The 19,872-nt window shown below is 44.1% G+C and overlaps 1 protein-coding gene across 1 annotated transcript; it reads left to right on the top strand.

Moving 5' to 3' along the window:
* The first annotated feature begins 695 nt into the window (after positions 1–695).
* LOC143322718 (potassium/sodium hyperpolarization-activated cyclic nucleotide-gated channel 3-like) lies at positions 696–18,819 on the top strand. Its single transcript, XM_076734104.1, has 8 exons — positions 696–1,717; positions 6,440–6,863; positions 8,183–8,344; positions 10,080–10,298; positions 11,811–11,957; positions 12,687–12,927; positions 14,061–14,225; positions 15,495–18,819. The coding sequence occupies exons 1-8, from the start codon at positions 1,062–1,064 to the stop codon at positions 17,042–17,044; spliced, it is 3,564 nt and encodes a 1,187-aa protein (XP_076590219.1). The 5' UTR covers positions 696–1,061; the 3' UTR covers positions 17,045–18,819.
* Positions 18,820–19,872: the final 1,053 nt, after the last annotated feature.

The raw sequence follows: 19,872 nt of genomic DNA, 5'->3' as shown, positions 1-19,872 counted from the left end.
TTCATACTGCAAACGCACCCTCTGACTGTACTTTAATTTGCTGCCAGTAATTCTAGAGCTTTCATCCATTTTGTATGACTGAAAACACCGTTTATGCAGAATTATAGAGCAATTCTGAGACTATTACGACCACACGTGTAATGCCCGCTGTCTATTTTATTATCATGATGTGTCTTAAAGGCGGAAAACAACTGTTACAACCCATTACGCATGCTTCAATTCGTCATGCGGGTATCTAAAAGACCGTTTAGGCTGCAGATATAAGGTCAGTACAAAGTGTGATTTCAGGATAGATTCCAACATAAACTGGCCGCCAGAGTACGACGCATTATTGTAATACTCTTTCTTCTTTCTACGCAATGTTTGCACGATGCTGCACAAGGATTAGAATCTCTGACGTCCCGTCGCTTTCTCTCAACTAGTAAACTATGAACTCCAAGGTTGGATCGCATCCTTGAATCATCCCCTCCAGTTGTCCTGACTGGGCGGGGTGAGCGCATGTGCCATCCTGGCTCCTATGGCAACCCGATAGATTAACTCCATCAATATTCACGTTATTAGAAAGCGGGCGGCTGATGGATCAGTGATGTCAGCGCTCTTTGAATGCAGCTGCCAGCTGCGTGCATGTGTGTCATCACCTGGCACTGGCAGGGAGCTCAGATATTTTGGGGAGGTGGAGATCATGCTTTGTCATTGAGGAGCTCAGCAGCAGCAGCAGCAACAGCAGCAGCAGCAACGTTCTCCCACTCCGGCACGTCCGACGCTCAGCATGCTGCATCCTGATGCGCTCTCGTCTGCACGCCGTGGGGTTACCTGGATTTACACGCATTTCCCGTTTACCGCCTGTACATGACCGTCGGATTGAAGCGGCCACGTATTGTTGACGCATCTCAATGTTTGAACCGGGGGAGAGAGGCACGTCCCAAGTGTCAGATAAGATACAACCCGTCCTGCGGATGCGCCGTCACTGTTTTGCCTCCAGTGGCACCCCAAGTGTATGAGATTCATGATTCATCCCTCTGTTTTCTATCCTTAGAGCGCATCGCCTCTCCTTCCTCAAAATGGAAAGATTCCAGTCTTCCATGCGCAAACGGCTCTACAGCTTGCCGCAAAACATTGGGCAAAAAGCCTTCGTGATTGACGAGGGAGACAACGGCGACAAGGACACTAAGAGGAAAAGTATTCGGCTAAAACACTTGTCCTCTCCGTCTCCTGCAAGCAGTTGCAGGAGCATTGAGGAGGCCAGGAGCGAAGACTTGGAAAGGGACGTTATTGTGAAGACCAACTTGAACGGGGACTGTCGCTTATTTAGGGGCAGCATCTCCTCCATCACCGGGCGGCATCCTCCCGGGTCAGATCCAGCGGAGCAGCGGCGCCTCATCCCCGAGGCTGATGCGGGTGTCAGTGAGAGTTTCCCCGGTGAGCACGGCCCCGGGGCCCAGCAGCGGGCAACGGGTGGTCTGAGTGGCGCAACCGGGCAAGCGTCTGTGTTCGACCAGTCAAGTTTCATCAAGCTGGAGGGTAGCGAGCAAATAATACCTGAGGACGACCGGCTGTACCAAGCCGGCTTCATGCACCGGCAGTTTGGGGCGATGCTCCAACCGGGAGTCAACAAGTTCTCCCTGCGGATGTTGGGGAGTGAGAGGGCCGTGGAGCATGAGAGGGAGCGAGTGAAGTCTGCTGGCTTCTGGATAATCCACCCGTACAGTGATTTTAGGTAATTTGTGCGCAGAAAACCTTTCTTGACAAGCAGTGGTGTCTTACAGAGAAGTGCAGCAGGGAGCCTGCCACACATTTTAGGCTCGCGTGATCATTTTAGAGCAGCCTAATCTTGACAGAAAATGCCTTCAAATATGATCAGGTCTCTATAAACTTTATATCACAGACACACTCTAATCCCCATGCATGCACGAATGCTTTTTTGATATTGTGATAACATGAGAGTCAGGAGTGTGTGCAGAATAACATGAGCTTAGTGTGCCTTAGTGATAAATACACACCGTCAACAGATAAATGACATGATTTCTAAAAATGATCCTTTTCTAAATTTAACCTGCACAAGCCATTCTTACAGGCAAACATCTGATGTAAAGGAGCTGGAACACAAAATCCTCTTACAAGCTCAATTCTATCATACATGTGTAGGATGTAAGTGTATGTAAGTCTCTGTTTTGAGTGGCCTGCAGAAGTGTGTGTGTGTGTGTGTGTGTGTGCGCACGCGTGCATGGTTTCACACAAGAATAGGCTATATGGTAATCCAACCAGCCAATTTTCTGTACAATTTTATACATTGAATTTGTGCACCAAACTAAGCCAACCTGTAATTCCCTAAATTGCCAGCCATGCATTCATGCATGTTCTGCATTTCATTGCATGCTGCATACAAACCTGCATTCTGTTCATCAGCGCCGTCAAGGGATTTTCATGACATTTAACCTTGAGGCTCACCGTCATCATATTTTCACTGGCCAGTTGTACGCCGATGTGTGTCACTGCAGTTTTTTTCCACTCATCTGAATTACACTTTTTTTTTTTATCATTTAGCGAGGGCAATGGATTACAGAGAGTGCAGCAGGGGCTTGGAAATGGGGTAATCAAAATAGGGTAACATGACCATTCAAGATATTAGAAGCACACATCAGTGGAGATTATTACAGTACAATTAGTCTAATGGAGCAGAGATGGTGTGGACGGGGAGGGGACACACCGCGAAACACTGATCACACACACATACACACGCACACATAGAGAGAGAGAAAGAGAGATTGAAATGAAAATGATGTTGTGGGGAATCAGGACACCCAGCTGTTAACTCTGTGTACGAGGTGTCATTACTTCATGCTCGCTTTGGATCACGCTGTGAGCAGGAGCAGGTGCCTGGCGAGGGCCTCTTAAGGCGAACACTTCATCCTGCAGATCCCATTTCAAGTTACAGGTGTAAACCTTTGCGCCATTAAAGAGTATTTGGGTCATTTTTGGCTTACTGACGAATCCAATCCTAATCCTGCAAACTCTCAACTTCACCCCTAATATCTGTAACAGTTGTGTGCTGACATACTGTGTGTTTCCATGACCACTGTGCAGCAGCTCAGTACAGTGTGTATCCTCTCCCTGTGTCTTTCACAAACTCAGTTGTTTATACCATAAGTGACTACTGTCTTTTATTTTATGCTGGATACAGCAGCAGACATACTGAACTGGCACGCTGTGTAAATATGGTTAATATGATTGCTGGTGGGCCTGAGCCACAGTACAGGTGTGTGTTAAGCCACTGAGCTGCATGCAGGCTGTTGTGCTTCAGCTGTGCTCTGGCAGCAAGAGATAAGTATCTCTAGTACAAATGTGATCCCTTTTTCAGCTGTCCTGATTGATCTAAGCTCCTTTCACCATTTTAAGCCTTTTTGTGTTCACTTAGCTTGTAACTCCCCTCTCTTTGTGCTCTCATGCTCTTTAACATAGTTGCACTCTGACCCAAATAGTGCAAGATTCCGCTGTGGACCAGTCGAGGTTCAGAGACGCCACAACTGCTGTATTTTCATGGTAACACCAGATTACACCAGCAAGTTGTCTGAGCTTTGTGGGCCGAATGCTGCGTGCACAGTCAGCCGATGAGCAAACGGGATGGTCTGCAGGGGACGGCAGTAATGCACTGTCCCCTGCAGACCTTTTTTTTTTTTTCCTTTTTTGTGGTCCAGCTGTTCCACTGTTCTGCAGCACACAGTGACGTGTGCAGAGCAGTAATGCTAACTATTCAACATCTGGCTGATGGGAGCTGACTTCTGGAGATGACATGGATTCCCAGGAGATAACGGTGGATTTAGCTAGAGAGGGGAAGTGCAATTAGGACCAGTGTGTCACCGCAGAGACAACAGGCAGATGAAGAGACGAATGCAAATGCTTTGTTTGGCAGAGAACAACAGAAAGCTGATTAGAACAAATGGCCACCCTGCCCTTGCTGGTTCCCTCTTTTTGTGATGTTCTCCCGTGAAGGTTTGGCGCTGTGATGGACCCCGGTCAGGAACCCAGTTCAGCTGCCCGTGGCGCTTAGCTTTGTCTTTATTGATTTTGTTTGCAGCATCCATAGACATCATCATCATCACATACTACTCACATTTAGACAAACAGTCCTCTTTCCTCTCAGGCAATCATGGATTAAAGTCTTGAATTAGACCTGTTGACAAGGCAGTGTGTCCAACCAGAGCTTTTGAAAATGTTGCATTTCCTCTGATTTCCTCTTTCCTCTCAATCATTTGGCTCACACAGTATCGTTACTCTATGCCGCCTCACATGCCACAAGTACCCTTAAGTGGTGTAATGCATGCGCCCTCGCACGTCTGCCCCCCCCCCCCCCCCCCCCCCAGTTTGTGCCGGCCCTGTAGGTGTGTCAGGCTCCTGTTGGATCGATCAGTGCTTAATTAGGTCTCTGAAATGGATCGGACATGCACTCACACACGTGCATGCTTCCTCGTCTCACATACACTCAAGATGGTAATTGGTTAACAGACACACTTCATATCTTGGCTGGCCTTTGTGTGTGTTGCTGTATATGTGCATGTTTCCTGAACATTTTAAAGCAGTCTGCAGACTCCATCTGACAGCTGACAATATCAGATCTCATGATCTGAAACAGTGGAACAACCACATATAGTGTCAGACGACGTGACTATATTTATCTTAGGACTGCTGCCTCTGATTTGCCACAAGTTTTAACGAAGCCTCGAAATTTAATGAAACTACTTTGAAATGCAATTTGTTGACTTTGCTGTAAACAACAGCTAAAAGCAGCCCATTTTTATGTGCAATTATAGGCGATATTGAACCCTCTGCTGCTGATACTTGAGGGTTTAGTTAGTTGTGAAAATCAATATTTCCTCATGAGAAATTCAGATGAATCCCAATAACCCATTTTCTCTCTGTCACTGCTGCCAGGAGGCCAGTATTGAACTGAATTAGGGAGCCATCGTTGTTTCATCGTCGTCTTGCTTTGTTTAGTCTCGAGCAGTTTGTTTGCCTTGTTTCTGCTCATTTGAACGTAAATCTACTGGGTTTGGAGTTACAGTGTGCGACTGCAAGTCGCCCAGAGATTAATATCTATTTGAAGTTCCTACATGTCCAGAACTGCTGTGAATATGCAGCAGATATTCAGCATGCACATACACACACACTCAGACTTTAAACGTCTTCTGTGTGAGCCGAACAGCAACCACTGATAAAACTGGTGTCTAATGCTCTGTTCCTGTGTCGCTCAGATTCTTTTGAACCAATTTGATGAAAGGAAACAGACCCAAAAGTCCAAACCGCTGATAATCATTTGTCATACTAGGGCTGCATTTATTATTATTTATTTTCATTGTTGGTTAATCTGCTGATTATTATCTCAATCAGCCCATTTATTGTTTTGTCTATTCATAGATAGAATATTCACAACATATTCAACATATTCAAATTGATTCTTTTAGACCAAAGCTCAAAGATATTCAGTTTACTGTCATACATGACAAACAAAAGCATCAAACCCTCTTATTGGTTTGCATTTTTGCTTTGAAAGTGACTAAAACGATTATTTAATTATCAAAATAGCAGCTGATTCTGTGCTCTGGTCACTTCTGCACAGTGGTGGGTAAAGTACTGAAAGTCTATACTCGAGAAAAATTACTCCAATAAAAAAAAAATACTGAAGTAAAAATGAAAATCACCTTTTGAGAAACCTACTCAAGCCAAAGTAGAAAGTGCCTGGTTAATAAATTCCTCAAAGTTACTCAAGTTACTTTCCATTTTAATGTGTGTGGGCCAGTAAAGTAATGAAAATCAGTACTTGTGGATAAAACTAAATTAATTTTAGCTAGCCATCAACATTTTCATCTGCAGTATGTTCAGCCTACAGTGGTCAGAAGAGGAGTTTTTAAAAGGGAGGCACAGCAAGCTCTTCATCATGTAACTGCCAGACAGTCTCTGGCCAGGGAGTGTTTCTGGAAACTGCCTCTTGTTCTGTGCTTTGTCCCGTCATCGTGGCATCGTGGCATCATGGTCAAAAGGCAGCAGCAGTCGAGGTGCTCCTCACGCGTTCTCCACTCAATCTCTGCATTTAGAGCAGATTAGTTGGGATGATGGTATAAACTGCAAATGTAGAGAAGTAAAAAGTGGATTACTGCCTCAAAAATACATTTGAGGAAAGAGTAGAAGTACAGTTTAGAGAAGGAAACAGGAAAATACTCATTCGTTAAACAAAATGACTTTTTTTGCTTGTTTTGCAGTCCTGCTCACCCCTGGTTCTGTGTCCCCTGTTCGGGTCCAGCTGGGAACCTTTGTGTCATTCCACATTTCTCTCCCCTCATCGTCTCTCTTCACTGTCAGACCCTTCACCAGAAAACCTCCCTCAGAAATCACTCATGCGTCCTGACATAGATCACTTGGCTTAGTTGCAATGTGTGTGTTTCAGGTTCTACTGGGATCTGACTATGCTGCTGCTGATGGTGGGAAACCTCATCATCATCCCTGTGGGCATCACCTTCTTCAAGGACGAGCACACGCCGCCTTGGATCGTCTTCAACGTGGTCTCTGACACCTTCTTCCTCATGGACCTGGTCCTCAATTTCCGCACGGGCATCGTCAAGGAGGACAACACCGAGATCATCCTGGACCCGCAGCAGATCAAGATCAAGTACCTGAAGAGCTGGTTCGTGGTGGATTTCATCTCCTCCATACCTGTGGACTACATCTTTCTCATCGTAGAGACACGCATCAACTCGGACTTTTACAAGACGGCCCGAGCCCTGAGGATCGTCCGCTTTACCAAGATTCTCAGTCTGCTGCGGCTGTTGCGCCTCTCCAGACTCATTCGCTACATCCACCAGTGGGAAGAGGTAGATCCTGCAGCCTGACTGCAAACAGTCAGGACGCTGTGTAAAACATAAACGTAACAGAATGTGATCATTTGCTAGTCCTTTTTGACATATACTCAACTGAAAACAGCACAGAGACAATATATTTAGTGTTTGACCTCATCAACTTCATTGACTTTTGTAAATATCTGCTTATTGTGAATTTGATGCAGCGACACATTTCAAACAAGTTGGGACAGGAGCAACAAAAACACCTGTTTGGATCATTCCACAGGTAAACAGGTTGATTGGTAACAGGTGATAGTATCATGATTGGGTATGAAAGGGGCATCCTGGAAAGGCTCAGTCACTCACAAGCGAGGATGGACAGAGGTTCACCACTTTGTGAACACATGATTGGATAAAGAACATCACGACATGAGTTCGGAAACAGTTTGTAAAACCGTCGTATGTAAACAGCTTGTTTGCAAATGATTGCGTTCTGTTTTTATTAATATTTTACACAGAGTCCAAATCTTTTGAAATCGAGGTTGTAAGACTTCAGACTTGCTAATAGAGCTGTAACAGCTGGTTGATTACTCGCCAATTATTTGACGGAAAATTAATCAGCAACAATTCTGAGAATCATTTCAGTCATTTTTTAAGGAAAAAGTGCCAAAACGTCTCCGCTTACAGCATTTTGAATGTGAAAAAGTCTTTACAACAGTGAGTTAAATATCTTTTAGTTTTGAACTGCTGGTTGTACAAACCCGCTGATGTAAAGACGCCACATTGCTTTGGGAACATGGACATTTCTCACATAAGAACAAACAGTTCTCAGCTCTACTCTCAAATGCTCCTCTGACTGTAGTGCTGCACATAGTGAGATTTGCCTTGCATTAGCAGATTTCCCATAACTTTTAACCTTGTCTGGATTACTACTTGTTTTTCTCTTAGGGAAAACACACAATACTGCTTATTGTAAAAACCCCCCCACAAATGTCCATATTCCTAAAGCTGTAGATTTAATTTGTTGGTTCTGAGACTCACACACAATCAACTTACTTAATAACAGATATTTTCCTGCATTATCTTATTTTTATAATGCCGACCGAGGCCAGGCCATTAGTGTTGCTTGCAGATGGTTACGCAACACTGAAACAGCCTCTGGTGGTCTGTAGAAGATTAAGAACATCGTGGCCTGGTGTAGGACCCCCGTGTCCATTGGCCCACACAGGACCTACTGTACATGTCAAATCCTCTGATTGCATGACAGAGAATTTAATTTTTATAGATTTATTTACAAAGAGATGTGCATTTGGTTGTTTCTGTTCCATTAACGCTGATAATCTGCGTCACAGGTTTTCCATATGACCTATGACCTGGCCAGTGCCATGGTGCGCATCATGAACCTGATTGGTATGATGCTGCTGCTGTGTCACTGGGATGGCTGTCTGCAGTTCCTGGTTCCCATGCTGCAGGACTTCCCTCCTGACTGCTGGGTCACCAGAAATAAGATGGTGGTAAGTGGATTATTTATGAGTCAGACAGCATCCAAATGTGTTCCTCTTAAATGCCCCGCGCCTGGCTGCATCAACTAACTTAAGTTTTACACTTAAGTTTGTCCCTAATGCGGTATATTTCCCTAAGCTAAGGGGTTTATTTAGGAGTGTTGCATAAAGCCTCTTAGCTTGTCTACTTGCCTAAGTGTTTAGACTGAGGCTTTCACGGTAGTTCCTGTCATGATGCAGCATGTGTGCACTTCAGTTACCATGGTTTCGCCTCACTCACATCATCATCCTTTAGCGTGTCTTGGCAGAGTTATCGTCAGTGTGCGCCAGCGGCTCCAAAACGGACAACAAAAAGAAAGCTAAACGCGGCGGAGGATGAGAATTTAACCCAGGCCATAACGAATACGCACAGGCAGAAGAAGTAACTGACAAAATCATTACCAGAAATCTTATTGTGTACATGAAGCAATGAAGAAAAAGAAAAGAAAGGAGATGAAACATCGGCAGGATGCAAGAACTGGCCAGTTTCAATACAACGATACAGCTAACGTAAATATATAAGACAGAGTTCCGGTTATGTTTGGCTCGCTAACATTAGCTGCATCAGATCTGTGCTCGTAGTGTCTTTTTGTCCCAAAAATGAATCACCATAAATTCAACCATTGTCTTAAGTTCCACAATTTGTTTCACTGTGAAGAGGCTGGTTGTGTCTCCCTGAAAGAAAAGGTGACCGAGGACCTTCCAGCAGCGCATGAAGGAACACTGCAGTCGCTGGCATTGAGGGCAAACACTTAGAGATCACAGAGTTTTCCCTGACCGCGTCCTGAGGAAAGCCTTATGGTGATTTTATGCACCTCATTTTTTTCTAAGGCATCCTCAGATGAACATTTAAGGGCAACCTTAGATGAAGAGGGTTTGTGCTAAACTTGTTTCTTCAGCAACTTTCTTACTTTGAGCAAGAACATTTTCAGCCAACAGTGCTGGAAGATTTTCTGTGCTTTTCGTTTGGTCCGTTCTCTTCTCGTTGGCTTGAGAAAGATGATGTCACATACTTCTGTCCACCAATCAGGATTTAGCAGCAAAATCTGATCTGTTGTTTTGTTGCTGTCAGATCAAAGCACAGCCACACAGTCCTGATTGTGAGCTTTTAAACCGCAACACTTTGTTTAATTGATTAGGTTAACTGATGTAAGATTAAGACACATTATGACATTAATTGTCAACTATTTTGATAATTGATGAATCATTTTACTTCCTGGTTTCAGCCTTTCAGATGTGAGGATTTAATTTGTTTCTTTGTCGCATGTGACAGTGAACTGAATATCGCTATTGCTTGAATTGGACTGGGGGAAATTATGAGAGGATATTTTTCACAATTTTTGGACATTTTATAGGCAAAACAAATCGATTAGTGAGAAAATGATCAGATTAATCAATAATGAAAAGAATTGTTAGTATATTAATAGTCTGAGTACAGAGTATATGAGCAGGTGTACTGGTAACTGAAATAGACTTACTCCAAAAAATCAAGCAGGACAGTGACGCAGGTGCATAAATCAGCATGCATGTGATAAAGGGATGATTTACGACAGTCTGAGGCCGTCAGTCAGGTGCTTCAAAGCCAAAATACCTGGAAAATAAAGACGTCATCACCTGGTGCTCTGATCTTAAATCGTCTCGTCACAGATGTGCTCCGGCGTTGCGGATATTGATAAACTCTGTCTTTCCTCCTCCTCGTGCCTTTCAGAATGACACCTGGGGTCAGCAGTACTCCTACGCCCTGTTCAAGGCCATGAGTCACATGCTGTGCATCGGGTACGGCCTGTACCCCCCCATCGGCATGGCTGACGTGTGGCTCACCATCCTCAGCATGATTGTGGGCGCTACCTGCTTCGCCATGTTTGTGGGTCATGCGACTGCTCTCATTCAGTCTCTGGACTCCTCCAGGAGGCAGTACCAAGAGAAGGTGGGTGTTTGTTCTCTGCTGGGCTCACATTTGTCAGAAAATCTACTTTCTGAGTTGGAAGCAGTGGTGGAAAGTAACTAAGGACATTTACACAAGCACTGTGTCCCTTTTATGCTACATTATACTTCTACTCCTCCATATTTATTTAACAGCTTTAGTCTTCAGATTATGACTTACGTACAGAACATATGACCAGTTTCTAAAATAATATGCATTGGTATAGATGAAACTACCAAACAGTATAAACTACAACAGTAAAATGCTACTTACACATTAATGCATCAGTGTTAGTAATCCCATAATATAACACACGATAATATAACACTCATAGGGGCTATTTTCCTGCATAATGTGTCCTGTTACTTTCAATACTTTTACCACAGTTAGCTGATAGTACCCCCAACCCATATAAAGCGTCCTGTCAGCATTTGACATGAATCATCGTGTAACTTAGCAGGCTAATGTTGAGGAACATTATCCTGCACACTCTGAATAAATGGATGGAACAGCATCAGGCAAATCCATCTGCCACTGCAAACCAGAGTTTTCCCTGGATGTTTGGTTCTTGGATTTTCAGATCCTCTGCTGATAAATGAAGGCTCACCACTTCTCCTTTTGCAACTTTGCAACCAAAAACAGAACATGTCTCTGCCATCGTTCTGAAAATAGTGAAACTTAACTTGCCAAAGATATATAGCTATACCTGGCCAAACACCCGGCTACTCCTCTGATACCCTTTGTTTCACTGTAGCCACCATGCAAGTTGATGGGGAACATTCCTTATGTATGTTACCCATGAAATCCTGCTGTCTGAACCATGTTTGTGTGACCGTCATTGGTCCACCGGAGCTCCAAGGCAGAAATGTCATCATGCGTCTTGTCGCATATAAAAACACCATATGGACGTGTTAACAAGGTTAAAAACTGGATTTCCATTAGAGGGGGTTAAGTAAGGATCTGAATACATATTCCACTGAAATGCAGTTAAAATGGTGACAAAGTGATGTGACGACTTCTACCCACCTGGCATAAATCTGAAGACATTTGAGGGAGAAAATGCCCCAGAGAGGGAGACTGAATAGATGGGAAGGCTCAGAGCTTTTTGAGACATGAGACAGAGAGGTACCTTCCAGCAGCACATAACGTACACAGAGATTGGGTACATTCGTATGTGCTCTGCTGGTGGAGTACACCGCTGAAGGACACACTAGTTAATGTTATTAGCTGCAGCCTGCAGAGCACAACTGTATTTGTCAGATGGGACAGAGGCACAGCACTGCTCTGTGGGCAGGTTTCACAGATGGCCTGACAGTTGACTGTTAACATAATGAGACACATTATAGTCCACCTCTGAGCCAACACATCAATCAGTTTAATATTTTCATTTTGACGTGACTTTGCATTTTGTCTCTGAATGCAGCTACATTACAGTTACAGTTATTTCCCCGGCACTTGTTCACTTCGATGCTTTTATTCATCATCTTGATCACTGGACGTGTGTTGCTGTTGCAGTATAAACAGGTGGAGCAGTACATGTCCTTCCACAAGCTGCCTGCAGACATGCGCCAGAGGATCCACGAGTACTACGAGCACCGATATCAGGGCAAGATGTTTGACGAGGAAAGCATTTTGGAGGAGCTGAACGAGCCGCTGCGAGAGGTCAGAAGTCATCTTCCTTGTTGCTGTCCTTACGATACTAATACTGCTGAGTCAGCATAATGCACACACTGTAATGTGTAAACCTGATTCCAAAAAAGTTGGGAAGCTGTATAAAACATAAATAAACGCTAACCCTAATCCTGTTGTCGGTGAACACAGTTCATTTGGAAATGATTGCATTCTGTTTTCATTTACATTTAATGCAGTGTAGTATGTGTTATTAATGCTCCTCCTGTGGGCAGACAGAAGTACAGGCTGCTTGAACAGATGATGATTGATAATATTGTGAAACACAGTCGCAGTGATATGAAATACTGCTATTCACAGAAGAATTTATGATTATTGAAAAATATTCTGCATTAATAACCACTTCAAAATGCCCTCATATCTGCTTACAGCTCAGCTATCGTGTGTTATAGCCCATTTATTAAATGTTTCCCTGCTGCTTATATATGCTAGATCAGGAAGTTTGCTGAAATGATGAAGTCAGCATCCTCGTTGCTTTACAGTTAATTATTTGTGTAATCTAATGTTGCTCTCTTGCTTTGCATGCTAACGGTCATGTAATCTGATTAGTATTGAGTGGAGGACAGAGAGCCTCATTAACAGAGCACCGAGCCGCCGCTGACCGCCCTGCATTTACACTGATTGAAATGTACTCATGTACTAAGGCTGACATTTGTGTTGCCTTAGCTCTGAAATCTAAAATTTGTATTTGCCTCTCCGCAGGAGATCATCAACTTTAACTGTCGCAAGCTGGTGGCCTCCATGCCTCTTTTCGCCAACGCCGATCCAAACTTCGTCACCTCCATGTTGACCAAACTGCGCTTCGAGGTCTTCCAGCCGGGCGACTACATCATCAGAGAGGGAACCATCGGCAAGAAGATGTACTTCATCCAGCACGGCGTCGTCAGCGTCCTGACCAAGAGCAGCAAAGACACCAAGCTGTCCGACGGCTCTTATTTTGGAGGTAAAGTCTGCACACAGCCTGCTGTGCGTACTGCATGCTAATATAACCTGCAGCTGGCAGCGAGTCAGTTTGAATGGATGTGAAGGAGTGCAGATAGTATGATTTGTTTTGATTTATTTTGCTCTGGCACTCAGCAGATTAACTTCCCTGACTATTACAGCTGGGAAAAATTGTCCACATCATCTCCTTAAAAGGGCTCGGGACTAAGAGGAGCAAAGCTTTGTGATCTTTGATTCCATCTGTGGGGTTTTCCCTTTTGTTAACACCATATTTAAAGCTGAGATCCAGAACTTTCCATTTGTTGCCGCCCTCGTCGGCATCCAGCTGTGTGGCAAAGTGAAATGCCATCGTCAAATGTCAGCCAGGAAACGTCGATATATAATTTACTTTACTTGCATTTTTTTAACTGAAAGCAGTGTGATCGAACCACCTGAGCAACTTATCTCAACACCAAAGAATGGAGATTATTTTTTATTCTAATGTGACGTTCAGCATCCATGTTCGTAACAAGAATGAACGATGATCACAAAACATTACAGATACGTTGTCTTAAAGCTCCTCATCACAGCCGAATGCAGACACATATTTAAAGATGGTAAATAAGGACTGAAAATGTGTGTTTAAAAGCAACACATGGCAAAATGAATATGTCAGAAATCCCATGGTGTCATGTGTAATAAATAGATTAAATTGTTAAACAGGACAGGGAAGAGAGAGAGCGTGTGAATCTGCGTTCAATATGTCTGTCCTGAAAAGTATGTCTACTTTTTTTTTTTTTTAATGGCGCATTATTTTATTTTTCTGATCTGGCACGACAGATGAGGTCAGGACAAACTGTAAGCTGCAGAAATTGCATTAAGTGCTCCATCTGTGGGGTTCAAAGGCATCGGTCTTTTTGTGTTTTATCGTCTCGCACTAATAAAACTATTTTTGCCTTTGCTTTTATGAATGGATCTAAAAAGACAGAAATGTGGCTGCAAGGCGCCACAAAACTCGTATGAGAAAAGTGGAAAATCATCATGAAGCGCTTCATATTATTTACCCATTTTTTTAAAGAATCCTTGTTAATCTCGCAGGGCATGTTTTAAAGAAATGGTACAAATAATTGAACTCCCCCCCTCCACCACCTGCAGAGATCTGCCTGCTGACCCGAGGCAGGAGGACAGCCAGCGTGCGAGCAGATAACTACTGCCGGCTGTACTCTCTGTCGGTGGACAACTTCAACGAGGTGCTGGAGGAGTATCCCATGATGAGGAGGGCCTTTGAGACTGTGGCTCTGGACCGCCTGGACCGCATCGGTGAGTCCTTTGCCAAGAGATATAATGATATATGTTGCTATTTTAATTGTTTTTGCTCCTGTCCTTCCTATACTATGTTTAATGCTGCAGATTTAAACACAGGATGCAACAAGGCTGTTTAAATTCATTAATATCAGTCGAGGATAAGTGAATAAATGGATGGATGGGTGATTTTTTTTTTCAATACGCAATTAGGAAATATTACAAAGAAAACATTACAGCACGCACATTAAAGGATGGATTAAATCTGCGGAATTAAGTGCATTAGGTCATCGGTGTTGTCGCATCATTAATGCATCCATAATCTTGGCACTCTTCTTCAGGCTTATCTAAACATTGGAATCTAGGATGATGAGCAATTTGTTTGACGCTCAAACGTGAAATATTAACCAAGTTAATTCAGATTCTAAGTCAAAAATCCTTTTTTTTCACATATATGGTGTTTTTGTTCTGTTCTCTGGAGCAGACTGAAGAGCGGAGTTTTTAATAAGAGCCTGGGAGGGATTGGGTGTGGTGGTTCAAGGTAAAACGAGGCATGAAGGCTTAATACATGCATGTCTGTTTGAGACTGAGAGGCGACGTTACTACAATCCTCCAACCGTTTTGTGGAACTTGTTGTGGACTGTATAGACAAACAGTGGCACTTTCTACTGGAATATTCTCTGTTTGTACCCCTGTTGTGTGTGTAGCATGAGAAACATGAGTCATTTTCAAGGCGGTATAAATGGTGGTCAGAGCTTCTTTAGCCTGCATTGTTTGTAATGTCCAGTGGTTGCAACGAGAAGTCTGACTGTATGGAAGCTTATGAGAAAATGACCCTACTTCTTACTTGATTTACGACGTCAAAAAACTAAACAGTTTCCTAAGGAGTTTATGGCCTCAATCGCTAGTTTCAATTCAGTACAACATGACTGCCACTTCTGGCTCCAAAAGAAAAACAAAAAACAAGATGACGAAGGCCGCAATGCCAAACTTGAGGCTTCAAAATGGTAGTCCACAAACCATTTTAAGATTTACATTCTGTACTCACTTCTCCACTCAGTCTTCAGTGTTTCAGCTACATTTTGCTGTATTTTAACACCTCAGATAAGAACTGAACATCCATGTAACGTGGTTGCAGGTATATAGATATTTTACGCTATCACTTTTCAGGCTTTTCATTGAGAGACACAAGCCTACGGTGCTGAGGAACTGTCCTAATTATATGTCGTGTGCACTTATTAATGAGGGAAAAAAGAAAGCATGGTCTTATTTGTATTTTCTCAACAGGGAAGAGGAACTCTGTTCTTCAGCACAAAGTCCAGCATCACCAAAGTTCTGGCACTCTAAACTTCCAAGAGAGCGAGATCATCCAAAGAATAGTGCAACATGACCGTGACATGGCCCAGTGCACACAGCTGATCCAGACCAGCTTGAACCCTCCTGCTGCTCCCCCATCTCCCACCCCAGTCATCTGGGCCCCATTAGTTCAGGCCCCGCTCCAGGCTGCTGCGGCCACCACCCCACTTGCTCTGGCCTTGGCCCATCAATCCCAGCTGCCTCCCATCCTCTTCCACCATCCTCTGGCACCAGGCACCCTGAAGGACACCACCACCCATCCAAAGAGAGTCCATGTTGGAGCTAACACGTCCAGCATCTGTGGTTCAGGACCTGTTTCTCCTGCCAGCTCCACTAAATTCAGATCTGGGGTGGAGACTCCCACACTGGCGTCCCTCAGGACACATCTCTCTGCTGGGCCTGTGTCACCCACACTGATGTCCCAGCCCATCTTCACCAGCAACCTGCAGCCTCTGGGCCCTCTGCCCTCACACCAGCCCCTGCCCCATCCTCCCCAATCCAGCATGACCTCAGTCTTCCCCATCAGCCAGGCCACCATCTCCTACACCTGCTCTGCTCAGCTCCACTCTCAGCCCTTCCATGGTGCTATGACCACCCCGCCACACCCGGTAGGTTTACTCCAGCAGGGGGTGCCAGGGAGGCTAGTAGGGAGATTCTCAGCCCCCTCTGCCTCCACCATAAGCCCTCTGATCTCCAGCTCAGTTGGCCCCATACTAAGCCAGCTGCAGCAGACCTCTCATGCCACCATGCAGCAGATGGGGTACGGTCATGACAGAGCAGGCAGGACATCCGCTGGTCTGGGCCTCCCACATTTTCCCTTCATCACCAGCACCCAGTCCTCCACTGGATATAATCAGCCAGGGTCTGGAGTCAGAGCAGGGGCCGCAGCCTCTCTGGCGCAGCACAGCCTTGCAGGTCTCCAGTCTGTTTTCCTCCCCCAGGTCCTCCCTGAGCACTCAGCCCTCGCCTCCCTGGCCCAGTATGGCTCTGCCGAGGCCTCGCCCTGCTACACGCCTCCGGTCCACAGTCCCAGCATACAGAGCCCTGTGAGGGGAAGGACAGTTTGCCACAGTGAGCTCCCCAGCACCACAGTGGGCTCTCACAGCCCTGTAACCCCCCAGACCTCATGTCCTGCCAGGGTGGCCTGCTCCCTCAGAGAGAGGGCCGAGTCCTCGGTGGATCTCTTTACCCAGGAAATAAAGACTATCTCAGGCTCTCACAGCTCTATACACCAGGAAAGGCCTTTGGCCATGAGCGGCTCCTCCGAGGGCGTAGCGGGGGCACTGAACCCCCTCTCCTCCCCCATGGCTGTCAATAAACCCTACAGCCCAATCCCGGGTCAAGCCACACCTGTCAGTCGGACACATTCAGGGCCCGAACCTCAGAACCAGTCCATTGGTGTTCACTCTCCCCGCGCGAGATCCCCCGCTAAGATGTTAGAGCCCGAACACAAACAGTCCAAACTTCCATCCAACTTGTGAGGTTCACACACACCCTCCTGTAACGCATGAACAAAAGGGAGATCCCCTCCGTCTTGGCATTGTTTTGTCAAATTTTAAAGAAGGAGGGTGTGTTGCTCTAATCAGATTGGAGATCAGTGGTTTCATTTTTAATCAGAGTGAATGGATCATGGATAATAAAGGACAATGATGTTTTTCTTTTTCTACAGGATGTTGCATCTTTGAATATAGTAATAAAATCCCAAACTTACTGATGGGTATATATAGAACCTCATGAAAATATCAATTGTTCTATGTATTGTATTATAACCACACTCTGTGATTTGTTATAAGTATTTGTTTAAACCCCATTGTCCAGGCAATTTTGTGTAACCTTTTAGAGACACTCGTTTAGTTGGAAATTTGCCCACAACTGTATCCATTTATGATTGAAACCAAAAATTATTGTCCTTTTTTATATCATTACTTTCCCACCACTTGAGTGTGTCGCGTGAATGCGAGGTTACCCCTTAAGAGATTAGAGGAGACAGACTGTGCACTTTGCTCGTTTCAGAGATCCCCCAACGCAATGGTTTGATGACGGCATGTCTTCCACGATAGTGTTTCAGCAATACTGCACACCCAAGTGGGTCACACAAATCAGATCAAAAACACTGAAGTAATGAATGTAATGTAATGTTTGTCTGCCTGAGTGGGGATTAATTTTTGAATGTGCTGAACTTGAGGGCGACGTTGGTTTTCAGCTTCAGAGACAACGCACACATTTCCGTTTCGTCCCTCCAAAAACTGTTTCGGTGCACGACCTGATGCCAACTCATTTCAGCCTGACAATAACTCTGGAACAGAGCATACACCTGAGCCAAGGTTTGTGTGCCATCAGCATTGTATGCAATAATCTGTGTTTTTTTTATGGGTATACAAAGGTACTGTGAATCGATGCACTTGAGTCAGTGAGTGAGATTCTGTTTTTAGTTAGAGCAGATTAAAACAAGGGAACTAAACGGAATAAAAAGCAACTGCGGATAATCAAACGTCCTGAAACCAGCAATGCACTAAGACTGATCTGAATGTTTCTTGCACCAGTCAAAGGGCTAAAAGCAGTTACTTGGACACACGGTTAACAAGAAACCCTGATGGGTCATATTGCTGCATATTTACCTCTTTCATTTTACATCATTTGATTGTAAAATTTGACATCTGTTGTTGAACAGTTGCTGCTTTGTGATGCTATGCTGAATCAATAAGACGTGTATCACTGACTGCTTTTTTAAAACCAGACTCTTAAATCCTTGTTAATAAGCTCATGTGTTTAGATGGTACTTCTCTCTCTCTGGACCTGTGGCTGGCGAGGAACTGTGAGCAGCTAGCCGGTCAGCAGGTCAAATCATCAGAGGATCCTGCCCAGTGGCTTTAGCTGCCTGGTTACTGAACCTGAGGTTTGTTGTGACTCTGACCCCCCCCCCCCAACCCCGAGGGAAGAGAGATACTATCAGTCACTAGCCAGTCACTGCCAATGGGCTCGATCAATCCCTCATTACTATTCTCCTCCAACCCCGCACCACCACACCACCTGCCAGAAGCATCAGCTCGGATCGAGTGTGAGGTTACTTTGAGTGCATTCAACTTAAAGGTGCGTGCAGGAGAGGAGGTGTCAGTCATTCATGTATTTATATATTTATATGTCATTTTGCTGCCTTTTAACCAACAAATCTGAGGATTCCATCACCTATGTATGTTAGGCATATTTTATTTTAGCTACTGAATTCAATGCAATAAAATAACATATGGTCAATGATGCTCGTCGTAGCTGTTGATTTCTTTTCAAGAGCAGAGCGTGGCATGAAGGAGGATCTGATAAAACGCTGATGAAGTTTCAGGCTTTAAGCCGGATTATAAATGGAGAACTGCATGGTGATGTTTGGTGCCAACATTCAAAATAGCCAGGATTATAATCTGCCAAATATTCGACTCGTCAAAGAAAATTATCTGCCGTGTTCGTGGAGTGATGACTGTTGGATTACTAAGTAAATATGGATGTTTAATTCATTTCCTCTGCAAGGGTTGATTAAAATGTTTTTCCTTTGAGATGAAGCTGCAAGCTAGTCTGATGAAGATTGCATTATTATTTAATAGTCTTCCGTATACGAAGGGTGAAAGAGATCTCACTGGAGTGTTCTGGAGGTCTGATTTCTATGTAGACCCATAATGTTCAACAGTCATTTTTAAAAGAAATAATAATCACAAAATGCATACACAATATCTAATATGGCCATGTAACAAAACTGTAAAATATATATTTTAACATATTTTTAAAACTCAGCTCATTATTGTCAAATGTTATTTTTTTGTTGCTTATATTTACCCCTACAGTTGTAGCAGACAGTCATGACTTATTTTCAATATGTCATTTTTTTCAAAATGTGCAGAGCAGAGCCAGTTATGTGATTGGCTGTCAGTTTCATTTGTGCAAAGCAACAACCAATCACAAAACTGGCTGTGCTCTGTTTATCTTGATTGACAACCCTGGTGTCTGACAATGATCTTGTTAAGAATTAATCTACACAAAACTTCACCAACTTTTTTGCTAATTCATTTTGTTGAAGGTTAACATGTTTTCATTGTTACCTTCGAGACATTGGCAGAACTGCTGCTCTTTGGAACATTTTCTGTGGCGATTTGGAAAACTGTAGTGTTTTCTTATGCACTGTGGAGAGGTGTGGGGCTTTGTTTCCTGTGTTTCCTTTTTTGGCAGAGGCTGGTCGGGTTCTCCAGGTGGCTGAGAGCTGGCTCCAACACAGCTGGGACTCATCACAATCAAGCACGGCATAAAGACTCTGGACTGCAGAGGA

The sequence above is a fragment of the Chaetodon auriga genome, chromosome 6 (assembly GCF_051107435.1).
Source record: "Chaetodon auriga isolate fChaAug3 chromosome 6, fChaAug3.hap1, whole genome shotgun sequence".
Taxonomy (NCBI): domain Eukaryota; kingdom Metazoa; phylum Chordata; class Actinopteri; order Chaetodontiformes; family Chaetodontidae; genus Chaetodon; species Chaetodon auriga.
The sequence above is the reverse complement of the archived record's forward strand: the minus strand, read 5'-3'. Positions and strand labels throughout refer to the sequence as shown.